At 39.1% G+C, this 20,953-nt stretch overlaps 1 protein-coding gene across 1 annotated transcript in view; it reads left to right on the top strand.

Moving 5' to 3' along the window:
• Positions 1-20,953, top strand: part of plxna1a (plexin A1a) — a 168,870-nt gene that overhangs the window by 106,040 nt on the left and 41,877 nt on the right. Inside the window, exons 10-12 of the mRNA XM_079478542.1 lie at positions 8,007-8,207; positions 17,068-17,164; positions 19,098-19,288. Of these exons, the coding sequence (XP_079334668.1) occupies positions 8,007-8,207; positions 17,068-17,164; positions 19,098-19,288 (489 nt within the window). The remainder of the gene's footprint in view (positions 1-8,006; positions 8,208-17,067; positions 17,165-19,097; positions 19,289-20,953) is intronic.

Below are 20,953 nucleotides of genomic sequence, written 5' to 3'. Positions count from 1 at the left end.
ATTTATTTTAGACAATAATTAAACATACATAATATATTTATAAATTTGACATATATGGTTAGTATAATTATCTAGATATGCTGTATATATGCTGTATATATAAAAATACTTTATTCATACAAACAAATTATTACATGTATGTATTAAACGTATTTACTTTTTATTATTATTTATATATACATAAATATACATACACATATTGTTTCTATTATATTTGTTTATATGTATACAGTACACAGTATATACAGTATTTATGTAATATATGAAAAGTTTGCTTCCAAAATGAGATAACTGTTTTAAAAAACAAATGTTTTTATTGTTTTAGTTAGCTGTTTTTAACCAACTGCAGTTTGATTAATATTTATTGGACTGCACAATACAAAAGCATGATTTTGTGAACAATTATCTCCTTTTGGAACCAAACACTTCATATATTTTCTTCATATAACAAATGCTTCCACAAAGAATAATGTTCATGTTCTTTCCATCTACATCTTGTCCTCTGGGGACACCAGAAGCGACGGCCCATCGTAATTAATCAATAACCATAAAAGCAATTAGCAGAATTGGGACCCCACCACGCACCCTTACCTTGGTTGTTGGTGCGGGTCCATCCCGCTGTGTTGTAAGTGGGACTCAAAGCCCCCATGGTTCTTGCTCGCTCTGGCACTGGGCCTCTCGGAGGGATCTGACGCCACCACTGATCTGTGGCTTTAATTATTCAAAGTGTATTAAATCTTAATTTCCAGATGCCTCGGCGTCTGGCTGCCTAATGGAGACCAAAGATGAATTTTACATTCAGGAGTCAAGATGATGGTGTGAGCGCTTGCATAGTCTTGGGTGGTACCCAAGGAGACCGGACCAGTGCCGGCTTCCTTATGCTGTTTTTACTCGACCCAGTGCTTCTCACTGGGTTTCTTTATATGTCATGTTTGTATCACTTTTTTTTGTAGATTCATTATTAGTTTTTCAAGCACAACAAACCTTTTAGGGTTTAAATTGTACTTGGAAGATGGAGGATGCTTTATTCAAACTGACTTTTATCAGTATGTTGAAGGGATAGTTTACCCCTAATTAATCTATTCGCCCTTATGTCGTTCAAAACCTGTTTGACCTTTTCTTCTGTGGGACACAAAAGAAGATGTTTTGAGAAAAGTCAATGGGGTTCAGTGTTGTGCCTTCAAAATATCTTCTTTTGTGTTCTGCAGCAGATAATCATACAGGTTTGAAAGGACAATGAGGCATGAGGGTGAATAAATGATGAAAAATTTTCATTTTGGGGCAACCTATCCCTTTAAAATAAAAGTGTAAGTAACATTGAATTAATATTAATTTTAGTAACATATTTCCAATTTTGTTAACAGATTTCTTCGGTTTGCCCCACGTCTCTATAACTCCTGAATACCGCTCTATTTTTAAGACCTGTGTGGGTGGACACTCAAAAGCTCTTAGACTTCAAAGTCCCTTTCATTCAACAACAGACTCCTCTCAGAGCGGGTAGTTGTTCCCCCCTCACCGTTTGGCCCTTACTAGTCAACAAGCTTCTGACTGCCTAATTAGACAGCATCTCATCTGTTCCTCATCTGCTACCCCGATGAGTGCCAAATAAGTAATAAAAATCAGTAGGGTAGACCAGGACCCTGCTTTGGTGATGCCGCCCACAAGTTGTTGATATAAATTGATTAAAAATAATAACAGGCTTGTCAAGTTGTTTATTCGCTCATTCAATCCCTTATAAATAGCCGAGCAGAGCCGTGCAATTCTCCCACCCGTCTTATTAAAAACGGACAGTTATCTGTTTACTTTAGAGGATCTTTGGTGAAAAAGTGTAGAAAATAGGTGCAAAATCAGGAGAACCGTGAACCACAGAACATCTGCTATGAATCAGTAAGCCAGTTTTGCTTTAATATAGATGACAGGCCATTTTAAGAGCTCGGATCTGGCTGCAAAAATATCGCTTTTTTCAACTTAAGAGAAGTCTGAAGGGGCAGATATTACGTTTTGTAGGGGTGGCGCATCTTGAATGAGATCATCACACTAGGCTTTTACTTTAACTATCTTCTGTTCCCTTTTGCCCGTAGAGTGGTGAAATAGCCATTGACATAATTCTGGCGTCTAGCTTTATGGTACCGCATCAGTATCCTGAGGGTGCTGTCGGTGCGCTCAAGCCTGTCTTGACTGCTGTTGGTTAGATGTGCATCCATTCATCAAGTTTCTCACTTTTTATGACTGACACATCATTCTTCATTCTTTAAGGAGGCTCTGACAAGGTGTACATTTACTTTCATTGCATTAAAGGTCAAATTTGATTCGGTATCTCTTTTGGAGAATCAAGCCTATGACTTTGATTGCATTTAAGCAATGGACTGCAGGAGCGACATGAAAACGTGTCAAGGTTGTACTCTTGCAAAAAAGACTGCGGTAGTACTGTGGTACAATGATAATATCAGATTATAGTTTTACTTTATGTAAAATTATATCATTTTCATGCAATACCTTATTGTAGATTTGTGTTTTGATATATGTTTGTAGTGTTTTACTTATCAATGGTTTGTTTGTTCTTTTTGTCCCTTATTATTATTTTAGTTATCACGATACTTTGTTTTACATATATTAACCTATCTATAAGCTTTCAATTTATTGTGCAGGACTTTTGGCAACCTTGGTTGTATTAAATTGTGCTTTAGAAACAAATATATTATTTACATGGCACCCCTATCTTTAAATATTTGTTTTAACTAGAAATTGTATATATTATATTAAATTATAAATGATAATAAACTTATATTAATATAGTATAATTTGTTGAATATATATATATATATTACTGTTACTTACTTTTGTTGCATCACTGTAAATAAAAAATGCAATCCATATAGCATGTCAACTCATCAAAGTTATTACTTTTAAATTAGATTTGATAAGTTACATCAACTTAAAATAGTAAGTTAAAATGACTTTTTATTATAAGACGATTTGATTCTACTATAACATGTAAGCATTTGTTACACATACAAGGCAAACGTGCAATGCAATTTAAGATTGTCATCATTTCCAATTCCTAACACAACTTCGCAACAGGAAAATGTGGACGACCCAAAAACCGACCTTCCTTTCCTACATTTGCAGTGTGGGTTTACGTTTCATGAGCGCAGCCTCTGGATCGCCCCGCAGGTTTCTCAGTCTAGCTGAGAGATTGCGAGGAATAGAGAAAGCGAGAGGAAGTGGAAGAAAAGAGCAGCAGATATCATGTTTTGCTCGCAGGAGTTGCGCTACAGGCAACGTTTGTGCAAAAACAAACAGCAGACTAGCAGAGCGCCTCTGCCAGCGAGCCGAGCCAAAAAACTGCCTTCCTCTTTCCCTCAGCAACAGTCCTGCACTACACACCCCACGTCTCCATGTTTCTTTATCTGACTCACAACACGCATCAGGTCCAGAGCTCTCTTCACGTTTCAGCTGAACCAAGAAGGCTCGCTCGGCTAACGCCCTGCAGTCTTGTGGATGGCAGATTTGAAACCTATGGGAGTAATCTTAATAAACATATCCTGGTGTTTTCTTTCCTGGAAAGATATGGGATATCCTGGAATCTCATGCATGCATTTTAAAGGCCAAAACCGAGGATTATCGTTTACCCACCCTTTTATCAACCTGTTTGTTGTAATTGTTTTCTAGGGAATGCTACAAGAATCTTCACACAACACTTTTCCATTTAGCGACATATGTGACAGCATCTGTCATGCTCTAAAAATGGCCCAATGTCATGTACCACATGATACATGCACACAGATTTGGTTTCTGATTCATAAACCGTTTCAAATCAGCAGATTCATTGACAAGTTACTCTTAATATTTGTGGGTTTTTTTTGGAGCTTTTCATCCATTCTCTCTTTATGTTTCCGTCAGAAAAGCATGCAGGTTGCTTATTTGCCAAACCCTTCCTCTAAACCTGTTTACTATATAAAATGTTAAAAGAGAGAGATTTGGAGCTACTTTTTCTAACTTGTTGCCATGCGAGCTTATTCGCGCCGTGCGATTCAGAGCTGTGGGGGCGCGCGATGCATGCTAACCTGGATTCCCGGCTCACCGGAGCCACCGTCGTTTCAAAGCAAATAAAGGCAGTGAAAAAACGAAATCGTGAAGCGCTTCAAAGAAATCCCCGAGGTACACCATTATTCCATTGTGCTCAAGCAGCGTGCCATCTGATCTGCACTTTTAACTCTGTTTTGACACCTGTCAGGCTAGTTAATAAAATAGTTTCCAACGTTTTCACTCTTTTTCTTTTTTTGCCTTAGCACATTATACCAGATAGCAGTAGCTGTACACGACTCTCTGGAATACTCGATTCTGATTGGTCGTTTGCAGTCCATTGACCACCGATTCTCATATTTCTCACATTCCAGTCTGTCTTCTTCTTTTACCTTCTTTATCTTTTTTTCCTTTTCCATTCCCACTTTTCTTCCATATCTTTGCGGGGACGTACATACAGTGTTTGTATTTTTCATGAGCGGGGCTGGACGCACAGTTGTTATCTGATGGTATGAGCAATTCATTAAATGTGTAGTTTACGGCTATCTGTTCTCCACCTGTGCGTTTTGATTGCCAAAACCAACAGCAAAGCCACAAGCAAAGCATCTCTTAGCATTAATGATAGCACCGCTTTCTCATCTCTGATTGGCTTTCGTCTTTCTTATCGTTTTTGGCCTTCGCCTCCTGCATTTGTGAGCTGAAGACTTTGTTAAATTGCATTTTGTCACATTGGCGGATTCTTTTTTTGAATCAAGCTAAACTAATCACGGTAATTAGGTTTCACGGCAGTTTAGTGATAAACAAACTGAGTAAAGCATTATCCGTGATGATGATGATGAGGCCTAAAGGTGTCTGAATGTTTTTAAATGTCTACAATGGTTTTTTAAGCATGTGCCATGGTAGTATCATTGTGTTTTTAGGGCATTTGACGATATGTTTGTCTGAGAAAAGTTACAAATTCTAATGGTTTTCCATTGAAGTCTGTTTGTGTTTATCAATTAAAACCATTACAAAATGTGTATGTAGTATGTTTTGGGCCTTTTTCCTGTTTTCCCATTTTTAAGTGAACATCCCACTTATACAACCCATCACATTACCAGTAGAGATCATTAAAACCATTAGTTTTCCTTAAAACCAATAAAATTCCCATTATAGCCAATAAAACCCATTTCCTTTTAACGTAGTTTTCTCTTCAGCATGAAAGCAATTTGAGTAATAATGTAAACTGAATATCAAAATGCCAAAGCAGTACTATCGTATCCCATCACGTGTACCATGGTACCGGCGCATTCACCTTTAAAAAAAGCATTTATCATACAGATCATAACTAGATCTTACAAGCCCCGTAAACAAGCTTCTATTGAAACCTTTACCTCTGAGCGTTAAACCTAACATTTCAGGTTTGCGTATTGCTTTCGTCGGTAACCGATAAGGCCTCTTTGCACTCGGCACACAGGCCTTTATTGACTCTGAACAAATTGCACCTTTTCATTAGCAGTGAAACCCTCACCTTTGTGTACCACACAGTAATTGAACACTAACACAGGCGCGCTCCATCGAGGGGGGGCGGGGGTGCGCATCACAGTCTATTTATTCAGTCGCAAGCGAATCGAGCGAGCGCGGCACAGTATTAATAAGGAGACGACCGCCCGAGGCAATTAAACCAGCCGCCCAATGGAAGTCTGCAGAGTCACGATGCCGCATGTGGCTTTCCCATCAGGTTTGCTTAAAGAACCCTCACCGTGGCGACGCTAACTCATATCTCTTGCAGATTTTAATAACACTGCTGCTAGTCTTTTCTCCTCCCATTCAATTAGAAACAGAGGCGGGGGAAGAGGAAATGAGGGTAACCAGTTTAGATGCTCGATCAGTAATAAGATGGGCTGGGGTAAGATCCACACTATGCACCTTTCGTATGATCTCGCCTTACATGAATACTGGAGATATTAAAAAAGTGCCATTGTGTTACTGTTTTGTTTTAGTTTTTAATGCAATGTACAGTAATCAATACAAGCACCATTGTTTCTAATGCAACAACCAGCTGAGTTGTCAACTGAAAACACACAGGACGCACAGGTTAATGCATGCACTATTACTGGGATGTCATATGCACTTGGTAAAGTCGAAACCATTGAAATGATAGATATACTGTATGTAGAGGTTGCTTTGACCACAGATTCCACAATATTGGATGTATAGCGTGCAGTAATGTTTACATTACAAAGGTGGTTCACGAGGAGTACTTAAAGTACAACAACAGTACAGGAGACAACATCCTTTTTTAGAGAGACTAAAAATAATTCATTGTTTTAAGAAATTTTAAAAACTCATGCTTGTCGAGTCCCAATTCTTTGGGTTTAATAAATGTTGACGGAATAATGTGGAATAACGGTTTTATAAAAGCGAAAAGCCCACGAAGAAATGGGTGACAGGGCATTTTATAACAGCCGTGAGTGCCTAAAACCCCATTAGCTGTTATATAATGCACTTGTAACCAACTGCTTCGCTTATTGCTTTTATAAAACGGTTATTCCTTATGCGTAGCAAGGTTTCATAAAATAGAGTACAGGTAAATAAAGTGATATTTAGGATTTGTAATGCGGTCAGCCACTAATCAAAATCAAGGACCAGATCGGACCATTTTATAATATCATTTAATGAACATGCAAAAATATGTTTTCATTGTTTAGTGTAGTAGATCAAAACATATCATGCACTTTATTTATGCAGACGCTTTGGTTGGTAATTTTCATTGAATTCCTGATATTTTTATTTGAGATATATTTAAATCCAAATGTTTTTATTTATTTGCATAAATATATATAATAATAATGAAAAATGATGCAATTATTTTTATTTTACAATTTAAACTACTGATTTTTTTAAATCCAAAAAGCTTTTGTGTGGTCTTTTTGTCTTATGTCGCAATGCAAAAAAAAACCCAGATATCCCTAAAATTGGTTTTATTTACATATTTTAAAGTAGAATTTCGTGTCCCTTCATTTGGATCTTGAGGTAAAAAAGGACAAGGTTTTTGTACTGGTTTCATCAGCTCCACTATTTCAGCCCTGTTTCCCTGCACCCAGGCATCAAAAGAAAGGTTGATGCTTTGATCTAGTTGTTTGCCTTCCATCAAGTTCTGCTGTAGTGTTTTGGGCGCATTTCATGTGCACATGAGCTTAGTTTGTTTTAAAAGAACACGCCATTTGTTACCTCACTATCGCTTTAAAGATGCTGATTTTTTAACCTCCACAGAATATTAATATCGAAAAGATGAATTTGTAGTATCTGACTCTGAAGGGTATTTCAGGAGAGGTCCTGTGGGGTGAGGTCTCACACCCGTGGTAATGCTGCTGCTTTGCTAGTTAAAGTGCACAGTTGGCATCATAACTGGGATGCCACTGCCAAGTCTTTAAAATGGCACACGCCCTCAAAAAGCTTAATTGCATCTTGCTCTGTGCCCTGGTTTTCCAATCTGTTGGCATGACAACAGTGACGATGGCCTTGAAGTCCTTCTAGCATCCTTCGCATCTTTGGCACATGATGTAGCGACATCACAGAAAGGCTCACAATGTCTGAATAGCCACATTTGCTCAAGTAGTGAGATCAAAAGTGTTTTTGATCTCCTTTTAGATGCACCTCTGTGCTATCATTTGCATTTCTCAAAATCGTAATAGCTAGTCTTTATGTTTTCCCTTTCCTTCAGTGTGTGTATGCATAAAACTAAATGAAAATTCTGTACCTCTAAACACGTCTGACATGTGTTATGTGCAATCTGCTGTTTGTTCTGTACTGTTGCCGCTTGTTAAGTAGACGTGTTCTGATACCATACAGCATCAACATAAGAAACACCTAGAAAAGCATAGCAATGTGCTAATAGCCATCCTCGGCAACACCCTGGCAACCACTCTCTTGTGTTTTTTCCTCATAAAATGTAAATACGTGGTTTCTAAAATGTTTTCTCTATTTGTATTTTGAAGGAGTGTCCTCAGATCCTGCCCTCCACCCAGATCTATATCCCTGTTGGGGTCATGAAGCCCATCACCCTCTTAGCCCGGAATCTTCCACAGCCCCAGTCTGGTCAGAGGAACTATGAATGCATCTTCTATATCCAGGGCAAAGAGTACAGCGTCACAGCTCTGCGCTTCAACAGCACCAGCATACAGTGTCAGAAGACCATGGTGAGTTCAAACACAGTTTTCTTGCCGTTTACCCACAGGAGGATTCATAATAGACCACTTAGCGGTATGTAAACACTGGTCCAGTTTCACTTACGGTTTCACCTTTATTTATTTTAGTTTAACAGATAATGTATAATTAAAGCTTGAAGATATCCGTTGAACATTTTAATAAATGTTATGTTGGTTGTAATTTTGTTCAAACAGTTGAGCTTCTGGATTAGCGTTGGATTTGTTTTGTTTATCGAAGTGGTCTATAGGTGTCGGCTTTGTCTCAGGTCTTTTTCCTAATATAGCTATAGACCATTTTGCAAGATGTAAACATTCCTGGTCCAGAAGCGCTTCCTGTTTCTGTTTTACATTATAGCAAATAATACAACGGCACATTTAAAACGGAATTGAAATGTTAAACACATTTTTTTTTCAAACAAACAATCAATCGATTTTATAATTTATTACATTTAATAGTTTACGTTTTTAAAACACAAAATAAATATATATAAAATATATATTTTTATAAATAATTAAACAATAATGATGAATAAAAATATATAAATATAATTTATCGTATAAATAGAATAGAATAGAATAGAAATGTTATTCATTTTAATCTGAATAAAAATTGAAATATTAATATAGGAAGTGTTTCTGGACCGGTGTTTTGCAAAAATATTATTATTGTTTTTAAATGCATGTGAGTGACATGGATAAATAATGTGGTTTTTATTAAGCTAATTTAGATATTAAAATCTATATGCCTTTAGCAACTGCTCAAATCGCAAAACAGACCTTTTTGAGCCACGTGTGAGATTACAAACGTTCTCTCGTTTTGGTTTTGATTTATTTGCTTTTTTCATTTCTTTTTTTGTAGCTTATTGTCAAATGGACAGTGGATAGACAGTGGATAGTCTTATGTCTGGATGTGCTTATGTCTGTACTGCAGGCAACTGGTTCTTTCAGACATGACTGTGACCACTTGAATTGCCACATCTATTGGACTGCTCAGTCACAGAGTTCTTTAAGAGCCATTATAGACGTTGAATCACCAGTCCAAATGGCTGCCTTTTTGTACAGCCTTGCCGACACAATCCGCCCCCTTTTGGGCAATCAACATTTTGTCTGGCTGTCAGAACTCCCATCAGGCACTGGGCAGAGACTGGTGTGCCATTAGGGCCCATTGAAAGATGTTAAACTTATCATTAACAGACTGCTTTGCAGAGGCAGTCATAAGAGGCGAGCGGAGGCTTGTGTATTTGATGGCACCATGACACCTCTCACCGTTGTTTATTGATGGCCGTTGTAAGATGCACCGTCCTTCTGTGGCGTCCTCTTTTGTGTTGAGACTTGTGGATGTTACTAAAGGGAAGCTAATTACATGGCTAAGAGTTTGCGGCGAGCTGTCTCGCTAAAGACTTTATCGACTGTTTGCTGTCGCGCCCGTTTCGAATCAACATCCATTGCTGACGAAAAGCTTTTCCTCTGTCTCCGCTAGCAGGAGGCATCAACCGGAGTGATGTTAACTTTAACCGTCAACACGAGAGTAGAAAACAGCCAGCTGATAAGTGCCACTTCTCTTCTCATTTCGTTAAGGGGTGGGTGGATGCTCTATACGGTTAAAGTGTTTTGGAAGTTTCTGGATTTTATTTTTGAGTTTTGTTATAAGATTTATATAAGATAATATAAGATTTGTTTGTATGGACTGCAACGGTTAAGCATGGCTGATGTTTTATGTTCTGTATTTTCAATTTTTCCCCTTTCTTCTGTAAAATATTCAGTTTACAATATATTTTAATAATAATGTATTTCAATAATTGTTATTAATTAAACAAATTGCCAAAGCATTATTTAACCATGTGGCTGCTGTCCTTCTGAAACCTTGTATCTCCATACTTTGCAAATTTTCTTTTCTTCTGTAAATCATTATTATTGGTCACCATTTAGCTTTTGCAAATATTTAACCCACGAAATGTATTCCAAAGTGCTTGTAAACTTTGACAACACAATATTTAATCATTCAAAATGTTCAGCGTTTTTCTAATTTCCTGAAAAACTGTGAATATGGACATACAAGGTTTGGGAAGGAGAGATTATCTAGCAAACTATTCCATGTTTTCTTCAGTATATTATTGTCATACACTGAAAAAATACTCATACAAAACTGTAATATAAAAAAAGGTTAAATTACATTTTTGTCAAGAAAAATTACATGTTTCTCGTGTTATTTTATACCCAACTAGTGCATTTCTACTTAGTATTTCTTGACATTTAAATAAAATAGAAAATGATTGATGTTTTTGAATACTTCACAGCGTTTACTGTGAAATCTTATTTCTCAAACATATCTGCTAATAACCAGATGAGACACCTGTGAGTGCAGGGTGACTCATCGCTATTCTTGGTCCGCTTTTCTTGTTGAGAAACACTAGCATACAGAGGCCTTTAACAAATCAGGTTAGCAGCAGCTCATCTCTATCTCCGTTAGAGCTCTTATAGTGCGGTTTTATTTCTTCTTCAAAGGTCCGGTCCTTTCCCCAGTCATCTGCGGTTAATGCCTGCGACGGAACCACGCCAGGTTTGGTTCTGTGCTGCTGGGTGTTCAGACAACCCGTCAGTCCTAATGAGAGCCGCGTTTACAGCCGTGTTAAGATCCACACTGCAATTACACCATTAAATGCCAGCAATTATCAGTTACTTAGCGTGCAGTGATTTTAGCATGAGTGCTGCGTAGCCCTGCGTGAGAGTTCCATTACAAGAAGTAGGAGCATGTCTAAAATGACAGGCTTTGGCACAGATCAAGAGCCGCTATTGTTTTAGTCATTCACAAAGTCATTCCTTAGCGATTTAAATGACTGGTCGTCAATACGCTTGAATTGAAATGATCCTGGCACTCGTGGGTTAATGCGTGTTGGCTGGGGTGCCAAACGGCGGGTCGGATATGAATCACCTGCCCAATGTTCTTTTCACACCGCAGAAACCATCTCCATATGAGAGATTAATTATAGCGCTGACTAATGGTTCTGTTGAATTCAAGGTCTTTGAACTGCCATAATAGTTGAGTTTCTACAAAATGTCATTGTAAGGTTGTTGTTGGTGTTAGGGGTTGTGTGTTACACGGTCTGATCATTTTTTGGCTGGTAACAAACACTGCTGAAGAATAGTTTGTGGAAAAAGGTTAAAAAAATATTTTCACGCATGCTATAGGGTCATTCTCAACACAGCCAGAGGTTTACCTACAAATTGCAAATGGAGCCATCTAGAAATCCCTATATCTCTTGGAAATTGCAAGTGGAGTCAAGTCAAGTCAGCTTTATTTATATAGCGCTTTTTATCATTTTCATTGTTACAAAGCAAAACATTGACTACAAGGAAAACATATTAGGTTATGCAAGTCAAAACACAGGTTATTAGGAGCCAGAATCTAAATATTACAAAATAAATAAAAGTACAGTTCATTTTTTAAAAGTCAAATGTTTAATATACATAAAATTAGTTCTTCTTATAATATAATATAACTAAAATAGCTTTTAAACTGCAATTATTTATTCTTTTGAATCTCAAAGATTGCTTTACAAAAAAGAATATATACGAAAATATTGAGGTGCCCTGTAATTTAGCTCCAAATTTCTAGGTGAAAATTATCAATTTTGAGTTTTCAAAATTTGGTTGCTTTGACACGTAATAACCCTATATTGATATTTTAAATGAATATCGTCGGCTGTTTGTATACACGTATACAACCACGTATTTATATTGTATAGTAATGCAAACATAACCAAATCTGTTCTTTTAACACACTTAAGTTATCGTTTACTTTAGCTAGTAGGAGTTGCGGTATAATGCAATGGCTTATTTCTTAGGTACCCCAAGAGCAATGCTTGTAGATGAGCCTCTTGCCAGGTAGATAGCGGGCAACAGCTGGCAGGTGGGCTCATAGCAGGCAGATGGCCGGTGCTGTATGATTCGGTTGGCAGGGCTGATTGTGTTTGCCAGAGATTGATCAATTCGATCTTGTGTCTCTCTGCTTAAGACAATAGAGAGGCGGGTTAATAAAACACGACTGTGTGTTGGGACGCAGAGGGAACTAGATTGTCCTGACTCAATCGATTGAGTAAACAAAGGATATAGGGCTTCCTACGAGGTGTGCGAAACGGAGGAACATCATTGAGAATTAGAAGCTTGATACTGAAGGTGAGCTTCTTGGCGTCGGCTGGCTGAATAGAGGCAAGCTTCCTAGAGCATTTTGTTAGGTTTTGGAATTGTAGTATCTCCGTATAGGTGGTTTGGATCTATAACCGGCTCCGAGTGTGAAGAAAAGAGAGACGGTTAAAGGAAGGTGAGAAAGGGTTAATATAAAAAAGGCGCCTGAAATGTTTTTCTCAACTAATCTCTCCATCTTTCACCCTCTTTCTGTCTCTGAGCGCCACAGACCAGGACCCGAGGGATGAACGGAACAGGGTGATGGTATCATACTCTGGTTTACAACATTAGCTCCAGCTCAGATAAATGACCAGAGAAAGATCTAGAGACAGACACAGAAAACACAATGATGGAAAGAACCGTCAGGGTAAAATCTCCTCCGTGCAGTCCACCGTTCGCGACCGCAAAATGAGGACTATCGGGAGAGTTTGATAGGATCCAATTAAAAGCCGTCGCAGATAAAATGATGATGAATTGCAGCCGTGCGGCAGCGAGATGGTTTCTGACTCACCGCGCCTGTTCCTCCCCGAACGCTCCGAGGGGGAGAAATCGAAAAGAGGGAAAGCAAATGAGCTGGGGTCAGGCGAAAAGGGAGGCAGTGTTTTTGTTGGTGTGAGAGAGAGAGGTGAATAACTCAAGGAGTGTTTGTTGTGTCCTGCAGTGGGGTTAAGATTGTGTCAGACGCTCCTGTGGAGAAGATCTCTTGCTAGGAAGAAGATTCGCCGCAAATTTAGAGCTGCATTACGACTTTAGCCTCTGTTCTTATAGAAACACTCTGTCTTCCCTAATGCAAAGAAAATATACTGTCAGTGAAAATGTATAATGTTAATATTTTACAGTGTTAATATATTGAATAAAACAAACAATGACGCCAGACAGGAACAAAAGAAAATATATCATATGTACAGTACTGGTGTTTACGTATCTATGTACTCGTATGGGAGATGCATGTCCGTGTTTAATAAACCTCGTCCAATTAGCTGATGTGTTATTTTTACCCAGGCGCACAGGTACGCTATCAAAATGACTAATTACATAAGACTGACCTACACAAAAGGCTGTGTCCCCCAAACCCCCACCCCCCATTCCAGCTGCTGCCGTGTTTTGTTAACATAGACACTTTCCAGCCCCATGGACCCAGAATCTCCCGCCTCACCCCCTCCTCGCTTCTCTCTGATCTATGGGCTTGCCAGCAGAGGCCGGGCGCAGGCTGAGGAGATGCCCGATGTCTCACTTTTTCTTGGGCACATTCGTTTTCCTCTGTGAGGGTAATTATGCATTTTGGGTGTGCAGGTGGGGTGATATAGAGTACCAGATCCTGTACAGCTCGTACGTTAGGCTGTTCTTGCACCTCTCGTATGTTTATTATACCTGGAAAAGTTTTAGTACTTATTTTTTTATCTTGTTCAAAGTGAAAGTGTGGTTTGTTTGTTCTGCTGTAAGGTCATTGTAAAGTTGTAGCCTGTGTTCTGCGCTTTTTCACTTTGGGCAAAGTTTTGGGCCCAAAATCCAAACACATTTTTTTGTCACTGTGATTGGATGGATTTATTCCTGTGATTGTTTTTTCTATGTAGTGGCCAAGATATCTTGCTCTACAACGTTTATTCCTATTCAGATTTATTTCTTTGGCACATATAGTACTCATATTAAACCTTTTGCAGCGTTTTAAAGTAGCTTTACTGTAAATACATATTAATACAAATAATAAGAAAAAAAACGTGGTATTTGTTTTCAATAATATCACTAAGCTAACTGATAATAATCCTAAAAAAGTATCCAATTTTTATAACATGCTGTATTTTAGCTATATATATATTATAATAATTAAGAAATAATTAAGATAAAGATAATTATTTAAAAATAATTGTATCACATCAAAAGCATATTTCTTTTCACAAAAAAAAATATTTTTACAGTGTTGCAGAATTTCTTTATTTTAAAGTAGTGTTTAGTATTTTCTTCACTTTTAATAGTATTTAAAGGGACACTTCTCTAAAAATAAAAATGATGTCATCATATAGGCCACTCAACCTCGATTTCCGTATACATTTCAAAATCTGTATAAATGTCTTTCTTCTGATGAACACAGAGAACGATATTTGGAGGAATGCTTGTAACCAAACAGTTTTTGGCCACCATCGACAACCATAGTAGGAAAATTACAATGGCAGTCAAAACAACAACAAAAGCGATTTTGGTTGCAACCATTCCTTTAAATACCTTTCTCTGTGATCATAGGAAAAAAACATATATACAGATTTAGAACAACTTTGTTAATAAATGCTGAATTTGTATTTTTGGGTGAAATGTCCCTGTAATGTGAAGCCTCTAGACTTCTATCGCAGTAGTTTTAATGCATACATGATTTATTTGAACGCACAAATTGGAGTGGTGAGAATTCTGGGGTGTAAGGTGGGTCATAGCCCATATGCTTTAAATTCTTTTTTAAAGAAAGCACTTTTCCTGAAAACACACCATGTTGTCCCTGTGGACACTGTGATGTGCTGTATCATACAGCGACAAAGATATGGAGAAAGAGACATTGTAGCGGGCGTTGACATTTATCAACACCTGCCATTTCAGCTCAGCACCTGAGGGACTGTGTTTGTGGGCGCGTGCACGGTGCGTATGGAATAGTTGCCGGATCACGGTTCTTCTTAATTAGGTCATGTGCATGCTTCTACTCACCTTGTGTGTTGAGCCCCCCAACGGCCTCATGGGAACTCGCACTTGCACTAGCAATTAATTACCCTCCACCACGTCTTCACGCTGACCACGGGCTGAATAATGAGCGTTATTATTCTTCCCGTCTCCAGCAGAAGAAGAGTTCTCCCCGAGCTCCCCGAAAGGACCCGTTGTTTTCAACCACCTTTCCGATAAATGCAGCATATGTGACCTTTCGTAAAGAACAAAGCCCTCTTCAGTCGTTTCCAGCTATTTTGTGGTCTCTGAAAGTCACGTGACCTGGGTCACATGACCTTGGGGCTGCAATTAGCGTGTGCGGCGATTGTCCGGCCGAGGTGAGCGTGTCAACAGCATGTTAATGGTGATATGAATAAATCATATTTGTGTTTTCGAACGGCCTTTGGGGAACAGGGACGGCGTTGTTGAGACGTGCCGTGCGTGGGGGCGGGCAGCCCCGACTCTTTAAAGTTTAATGGAGCTGGGACGCTGGTGAGGAGATGTAGGCTAAAGAAGTGTGAGAGTTCACGTGGCTGGTTGGAGAAGAATGTTTGCATGAGCGTGGAGGTCTTTGGCGGTCGGCCGGGAGGATGTTTGATCAAGCTGAAGCTTTCGAGAGGAGCTGTCAATGAATCGTTGTGTGAAGCAAAGGTCTTGTGACTCGAGGGCGTTCAGCGGTTTTACTTTGACCTTGAGCCTTTCAAAGGCTTATCATATGAATCTTTGGCTTTGTTCAGACTGGTAGCTGATATCAGATTTGTGTGCGTGTATCTGATGTGAATCTGTCTGGGGTCGCTCTTGTTCTGTACTTTAACTCTGTGACTTTTGAAAAGAAATGGCGAGTTGTTAGAATGGTGCAATTATTTTCATTAATTAAAACGTTATTCCTAAGTTAACATGTTGGGTTTTCAACGATTTTGATCATGTTTGTGTGGAATGTTTCAGAAAACAAGTTAGATATCTTGGGGCGGGAGTCAGTGTTAGCCAGTGTTAACACTGACTGGACTCATCTGGCTGTTCACATGTTAAAAATACAAACCGTTGTCAACAATTATATGTGTGTGTGTGTGTGTGTGTGTGTGTACAAGAGAAGACAGTACAACTCTTAATGAGATATGTCACCAAGCAAATTGGAAATGCCAATTTCACTTACATTCCCGCAACACGCTTCACGCCTAAATTCCGCCACTTGTTTGTTACACTTCCAGTCTGTAATTTCGATTTCTGAGATCTCCCGCACACCCTTTCTCTCCCGTTCCCATCTCGGTTCCTCTACGCGCCTCCTGACCTCTCCTTTCATCCAGAAATGTGAAGATGCGCTCTGACAAATCGCATTTTCGTATGTGCTGGTTCTGAGTCAGTAGTTTTACTGATGAGACCGTTTCTCAGTGATACGAGAACCTCGTCTGTTAGCGTGTCGTCTGGTACGTCTGCTGCTGTTTATCGGTGCTCGTAACGTGTGTGTTTGTGTGAATTAGAGGAGCAGTAGTGAAGAGCCTGCTGTCGGGGTGGAGTGTTTCCACCTCCCCCTGTATTGATCTGACAGTCGCACAATTGCGTGATGAGAATCCAGACATGTCTGTTTCTCTCCATCCGTCTCACTCTGTTGCCCGTCTCTTTTTATCTGGCTTGCTCACTCGTTCTTGCTCACTCCATCTCTCTAGGATACACACTTAAATGGCAAGATTTACATGGGCCGAGATAAGCCAGCATGTTTCATTCCGAGCTGGAAAGCTGGAACAGTGTTTCTCAGAAATTCCTTCGTCCCAACGGACCCCAGTCGCATGTCAGGATCTGTGTTGTGCCGTATTGGCGTGATATTCTTTTTATACGTTTGTGGGGGACTGTTTTTTTGTGGTTTGTTTTGTGGAGCAGTTATTTATTTATTTGTGAATTGATGCACTGTAAAAAGAAAGCTGTTCTGGGTCCTGAAATGTGAATCCATGAGTTTGATCAAATTGGTCTTTCTTTTTTCTCTCTCTAGTATGACTACGAAGGAAATGACATCAGCGACCTTCCTGTGGACCTCTCCGTTGTTTGGAATGGAGATTTTGTCATTGACAACCCATACAATATTAAAGGTAAATCTGACCTCTCTCTTTTACTCTCACTAGTTCAGTGCACATTAAGTAACAATCCCTTCACTGTGTAGTATCCGCATCTCTGCTCAGCGATTGTGAAGAAGAATTAGGGCGGTTTTATGCCTGCCTGCTTCGTTTCCAGGTCTCATTGGTTTTAGAACAGATAAGCTGGTTCTGTCTGTGATGTTAATGCCACAAAACAATGAGAAAACACACTTCACTTCCTCTCAAATCATACAGAATTATAGTGTGTGATTTATTAGCATCCTTGGTCTTAAAGGGATTGTTCACCCAAAAATGAAAATTCTGTCATTATTTATTCAGCCTCTTGTCATTTCAAACCCGTTTGACTTTCTTTCTTCTGCAGAAAACAAAAGAAGATGTTTTGAAGAATGTTGGTAATCGAACAATGACAGCACCCATTCACTTCTATTATATGGACACAAAACCGGTGCAAGTGAATGGGTGGCAGTTAACAACATTCTTCAAAGTATCTTCTTTTGTGTTTTGTGGAAGAAAGAAAGTCATACAGTTTTGAAATGACACATGGGGGAGTAAATGCTGACAGAATTTTCCTTTTTGGTTGAACTTTCACTTTAATGATACGAAGTAAAGCCTCGCTCACGTGTAGAGGTTTTTCACTTCATTTTTTTGGTTCTACTTTGGGGTGGTTGTGAAAATATTTGTACACTAAAGAGACTAAACTATTTTTAGATAAGCTATATATCCCTACAAAAAGAATGGTATGTCATGTGTAATGGGAATTGTATTGGTTTTAATGAAAACCTTAATGTGTCCACTGGTATGTGATGGATTTTATTGTTGCGATGTCTTCTGGCAAGGCTTATTGGAAATTTATTGGAATAATGCCCAAAACACACCACAAAAAGTAACTTTGTACTGATTTTAATGGAAAAGCGAATGATTCGTAATGGTATTTTAATGAAAACCATTATTTCTGTGATGTTTCTATTGTGTCTGTTTGATTATTATTGATATACTCAAAGCACAGCCTTTAAGGTTTTTCACCTGGTATTAATAAATACTTAAACCAGGTGAAAATATGTCCCAGAAATATTATAGACTTAAGAGTTGGGATTTTATCCTATTGCATTTTATAAAAAGGTGAAGAATTCATTTTCCTGGTTAGGATGTTTAGATATTTTAAGTATCAAAATCTATACAATTAAGTGTTACAATTTTGCGGTGTAAAGCTCACTTAAAGTCTTTCCAGATTTTTAGACAGAAAATCTGCAAGCGATGAAGAGAAATGGTCTCTATGCTTTCTGTTTAAATCATTTTTTCTACCGTAGCCTTATAAAAACACTGTCTGAAGTCATTCACAGACTAGGCAGCTTGTTTTGGTCCCATCTCTCTTAACCAGTCATTTTCTTTTGTTTGCCGTTCCATCCATATGTCACTCTCTCCTTCTCACTCTCTCTCTATTTCCGCACCCCTCTTTACGGCATATTAAATGTATCTGTCATCTCCACGCCGGCAGAGAAACCCCCAGCTTTATCCTGCTGTAAAGTGGCAATGTTAATGTAATTAAATCATTCATTTGGTTCAGTTTAATTAGCGCCAAGCTACTTTTGAGCTTAGCCGTGGCTAATCAGATTAGCACGAGGCTGAGATGGATGGGTGCCCCGGTTCTTTTGAAGTCCAGCGGCAGTGAAGCTCAGGCAGCAGAACGTTCAGTCACAGCATCCTCGGGCTCAAGGGGCCTGTGACAAAAATCAGCATTCTTTATCTTAACGAAATGTTGTTAGTTGTATCTGAAGTGAAACCCGTTGGTTTATGCATATTTTCAACTCCTATGCTGCAATTTTGCAGTTTCAGACAACTGAAACTTTTTGTTTTCCAAAAATCTTAATTTTTACCAGAGGTAGTATCTTATGCAAATATAATGCAATATGTCTCTTTTTTTGGCCAGCGCACCTGTACAAGTGTTACGCCATGCGGGACAGCTGCGGAATGTGTTTGAAAGCAGACCCTCGCTTCGACTGTGGCTGGTGCGTCCAAGAGAAGAAGTGTTCGCTGAGACAGGAGTGTGCTCCTCTTGAGAGCATCTGGATGCACCCCAGCGCTGGAAACAGTCGCTGCGCACACCCGAAAATCACCAAGGTAACCTATTTTCATTCAGTCAACCCATGCACTCTTAATCACAAGGCTTAAAAAAAATATTTTAACAAATGCCCTTTATTTTGGACGCAGTCATGTGACTGAGGGAATTAACCTGTCAGTAAAGGGATTTTCAGGATTTTGCCGGTTCTCTATTCTGCTGTCTTCCATTCAGAGAAGCTTTGCCTTTTGTTCACTGCCGTGTGCTGACAAAAGCCGTGCCCTGCCATTCTTTAGTTTCTATAACATTGACACTCTTAATCTAAAACAATAGACCTCCGGCCCGTCTCTCTGTGTTTTCAGCACCGACGTTGGCAGACAAATCTATCGCTTTGCTTTTATTGGCGTGCAGCAATGGATTGATGCTAATAAACTGCTATGTGCCAGCGCTGCCAGCTAGTATTCAGAGAGACAGCGGTCTCTCTCAGTCAGATTAGCCCCTGATACTGGGTAATTGCAAATGGCACAGTTGCTAATCCGTCAGCTCATGGCTGTCTCTCCATACTCATCGCTCTATAACCAGAGCTAAATGCCTCGATGAATAGAGCGAGAAGAGAGAGGTTAAGACAAAGAAATTAAACAGCGTGGAGTTTTTATTTCATAACCCGGGCCACTTGTCATAATAAGCACAGTTCTAACGGATAGGAAGGAAGGCCACGATACCAGGTCTATTGAACCGACTAGTTGGTAAATGAGATGATTTTGTTCGGTATTGTTTTATTTTAAAAGGTTCTGAAATTTAGCGGCATCTAGCGGTGAGGTTGCGAATCTCAACCAATGGCTCGCTCGCTCTATGGTGGCTGACAATGGACAAAGATGTCAACGTGCTTTTGCTTCTTTGCCGATGGAGATAACGTATTTACCATGCACTCTCTGTAGACCAGTTTAGGCCACATCTCACTGTTCACGTACTGTAAGGCTCCTGTTTTGGTTTTCTACATCTTACAGAGCATTCACTTTCTCTATAATAGCGTAACACAAGTAGCATTATGTACGCCTATGTCTTCCGACCTCAGCACAGGCATTTTGTACAGTTTTTCCTATTTTTAGCGCATTCTCTTGTTCCTCCTTTGTTCACATCAGAGCGGTGTGACTTAGTATATTAGCTGCTGGATAAGCTTCTAATTTCATTTGGAATAGAGTCCTTAACTGGGATTTTCTCAGTCTTATGCTGTCTCTTCAGAGAGACCCCTGGGTCTGAGTGGTAATTGAATTTGCTTTATGTCGGTCTCATTGTGGACTGCTTTGCGTCTCGGCCGAAGCAGCCTGTAGAAGTCAAAGTTTTTGTGCTTTGATTTCTGTTCCAGCCAGTGTGGCTTCAATAGAGAACCTCCCATTAGCATTCAGCTCAGGAAGTTTTCAATTCTGCACTGTTTGTATGTGAGCAGTAAGGTGTGTACTGTAGAAATAACATTGCAAATTCCATTTAAGGGGACCCGCGGTGTATGTGGATAGAAATATCTCATTCTATGCCTATAAAAACACAACGCTTCATTATGTAAGGTCTTTACACACATTTAAAGACATAGTTACGTGTATTTCTGTCAATAGATCCTCCCAAAAATTTGACATTTAAAAAGAAGAGGTGCATTTTAGGAAAACCTTTGGCATCAATATCACCCTAACTTGATGAGTGTCGACTTTCCCCAATTACACAAGAGTACAGCG

The sequence above is a fragment of the Barbatula barbatula genome (assembly GCF_947034865.1).
Source record: "Barbatula barbatula genome assembly, chromosome: 17".
Classification (NCBI taxonomy): Eukaryota; Metazoa; Chordata; class Actinopteri; order Cypriniformes; family Nemacheilidae; genus Barbatula; species Barbatula barbatula.
This window is presented reverse-complemented; position numbering and strand designations above follow the sequence as displayed.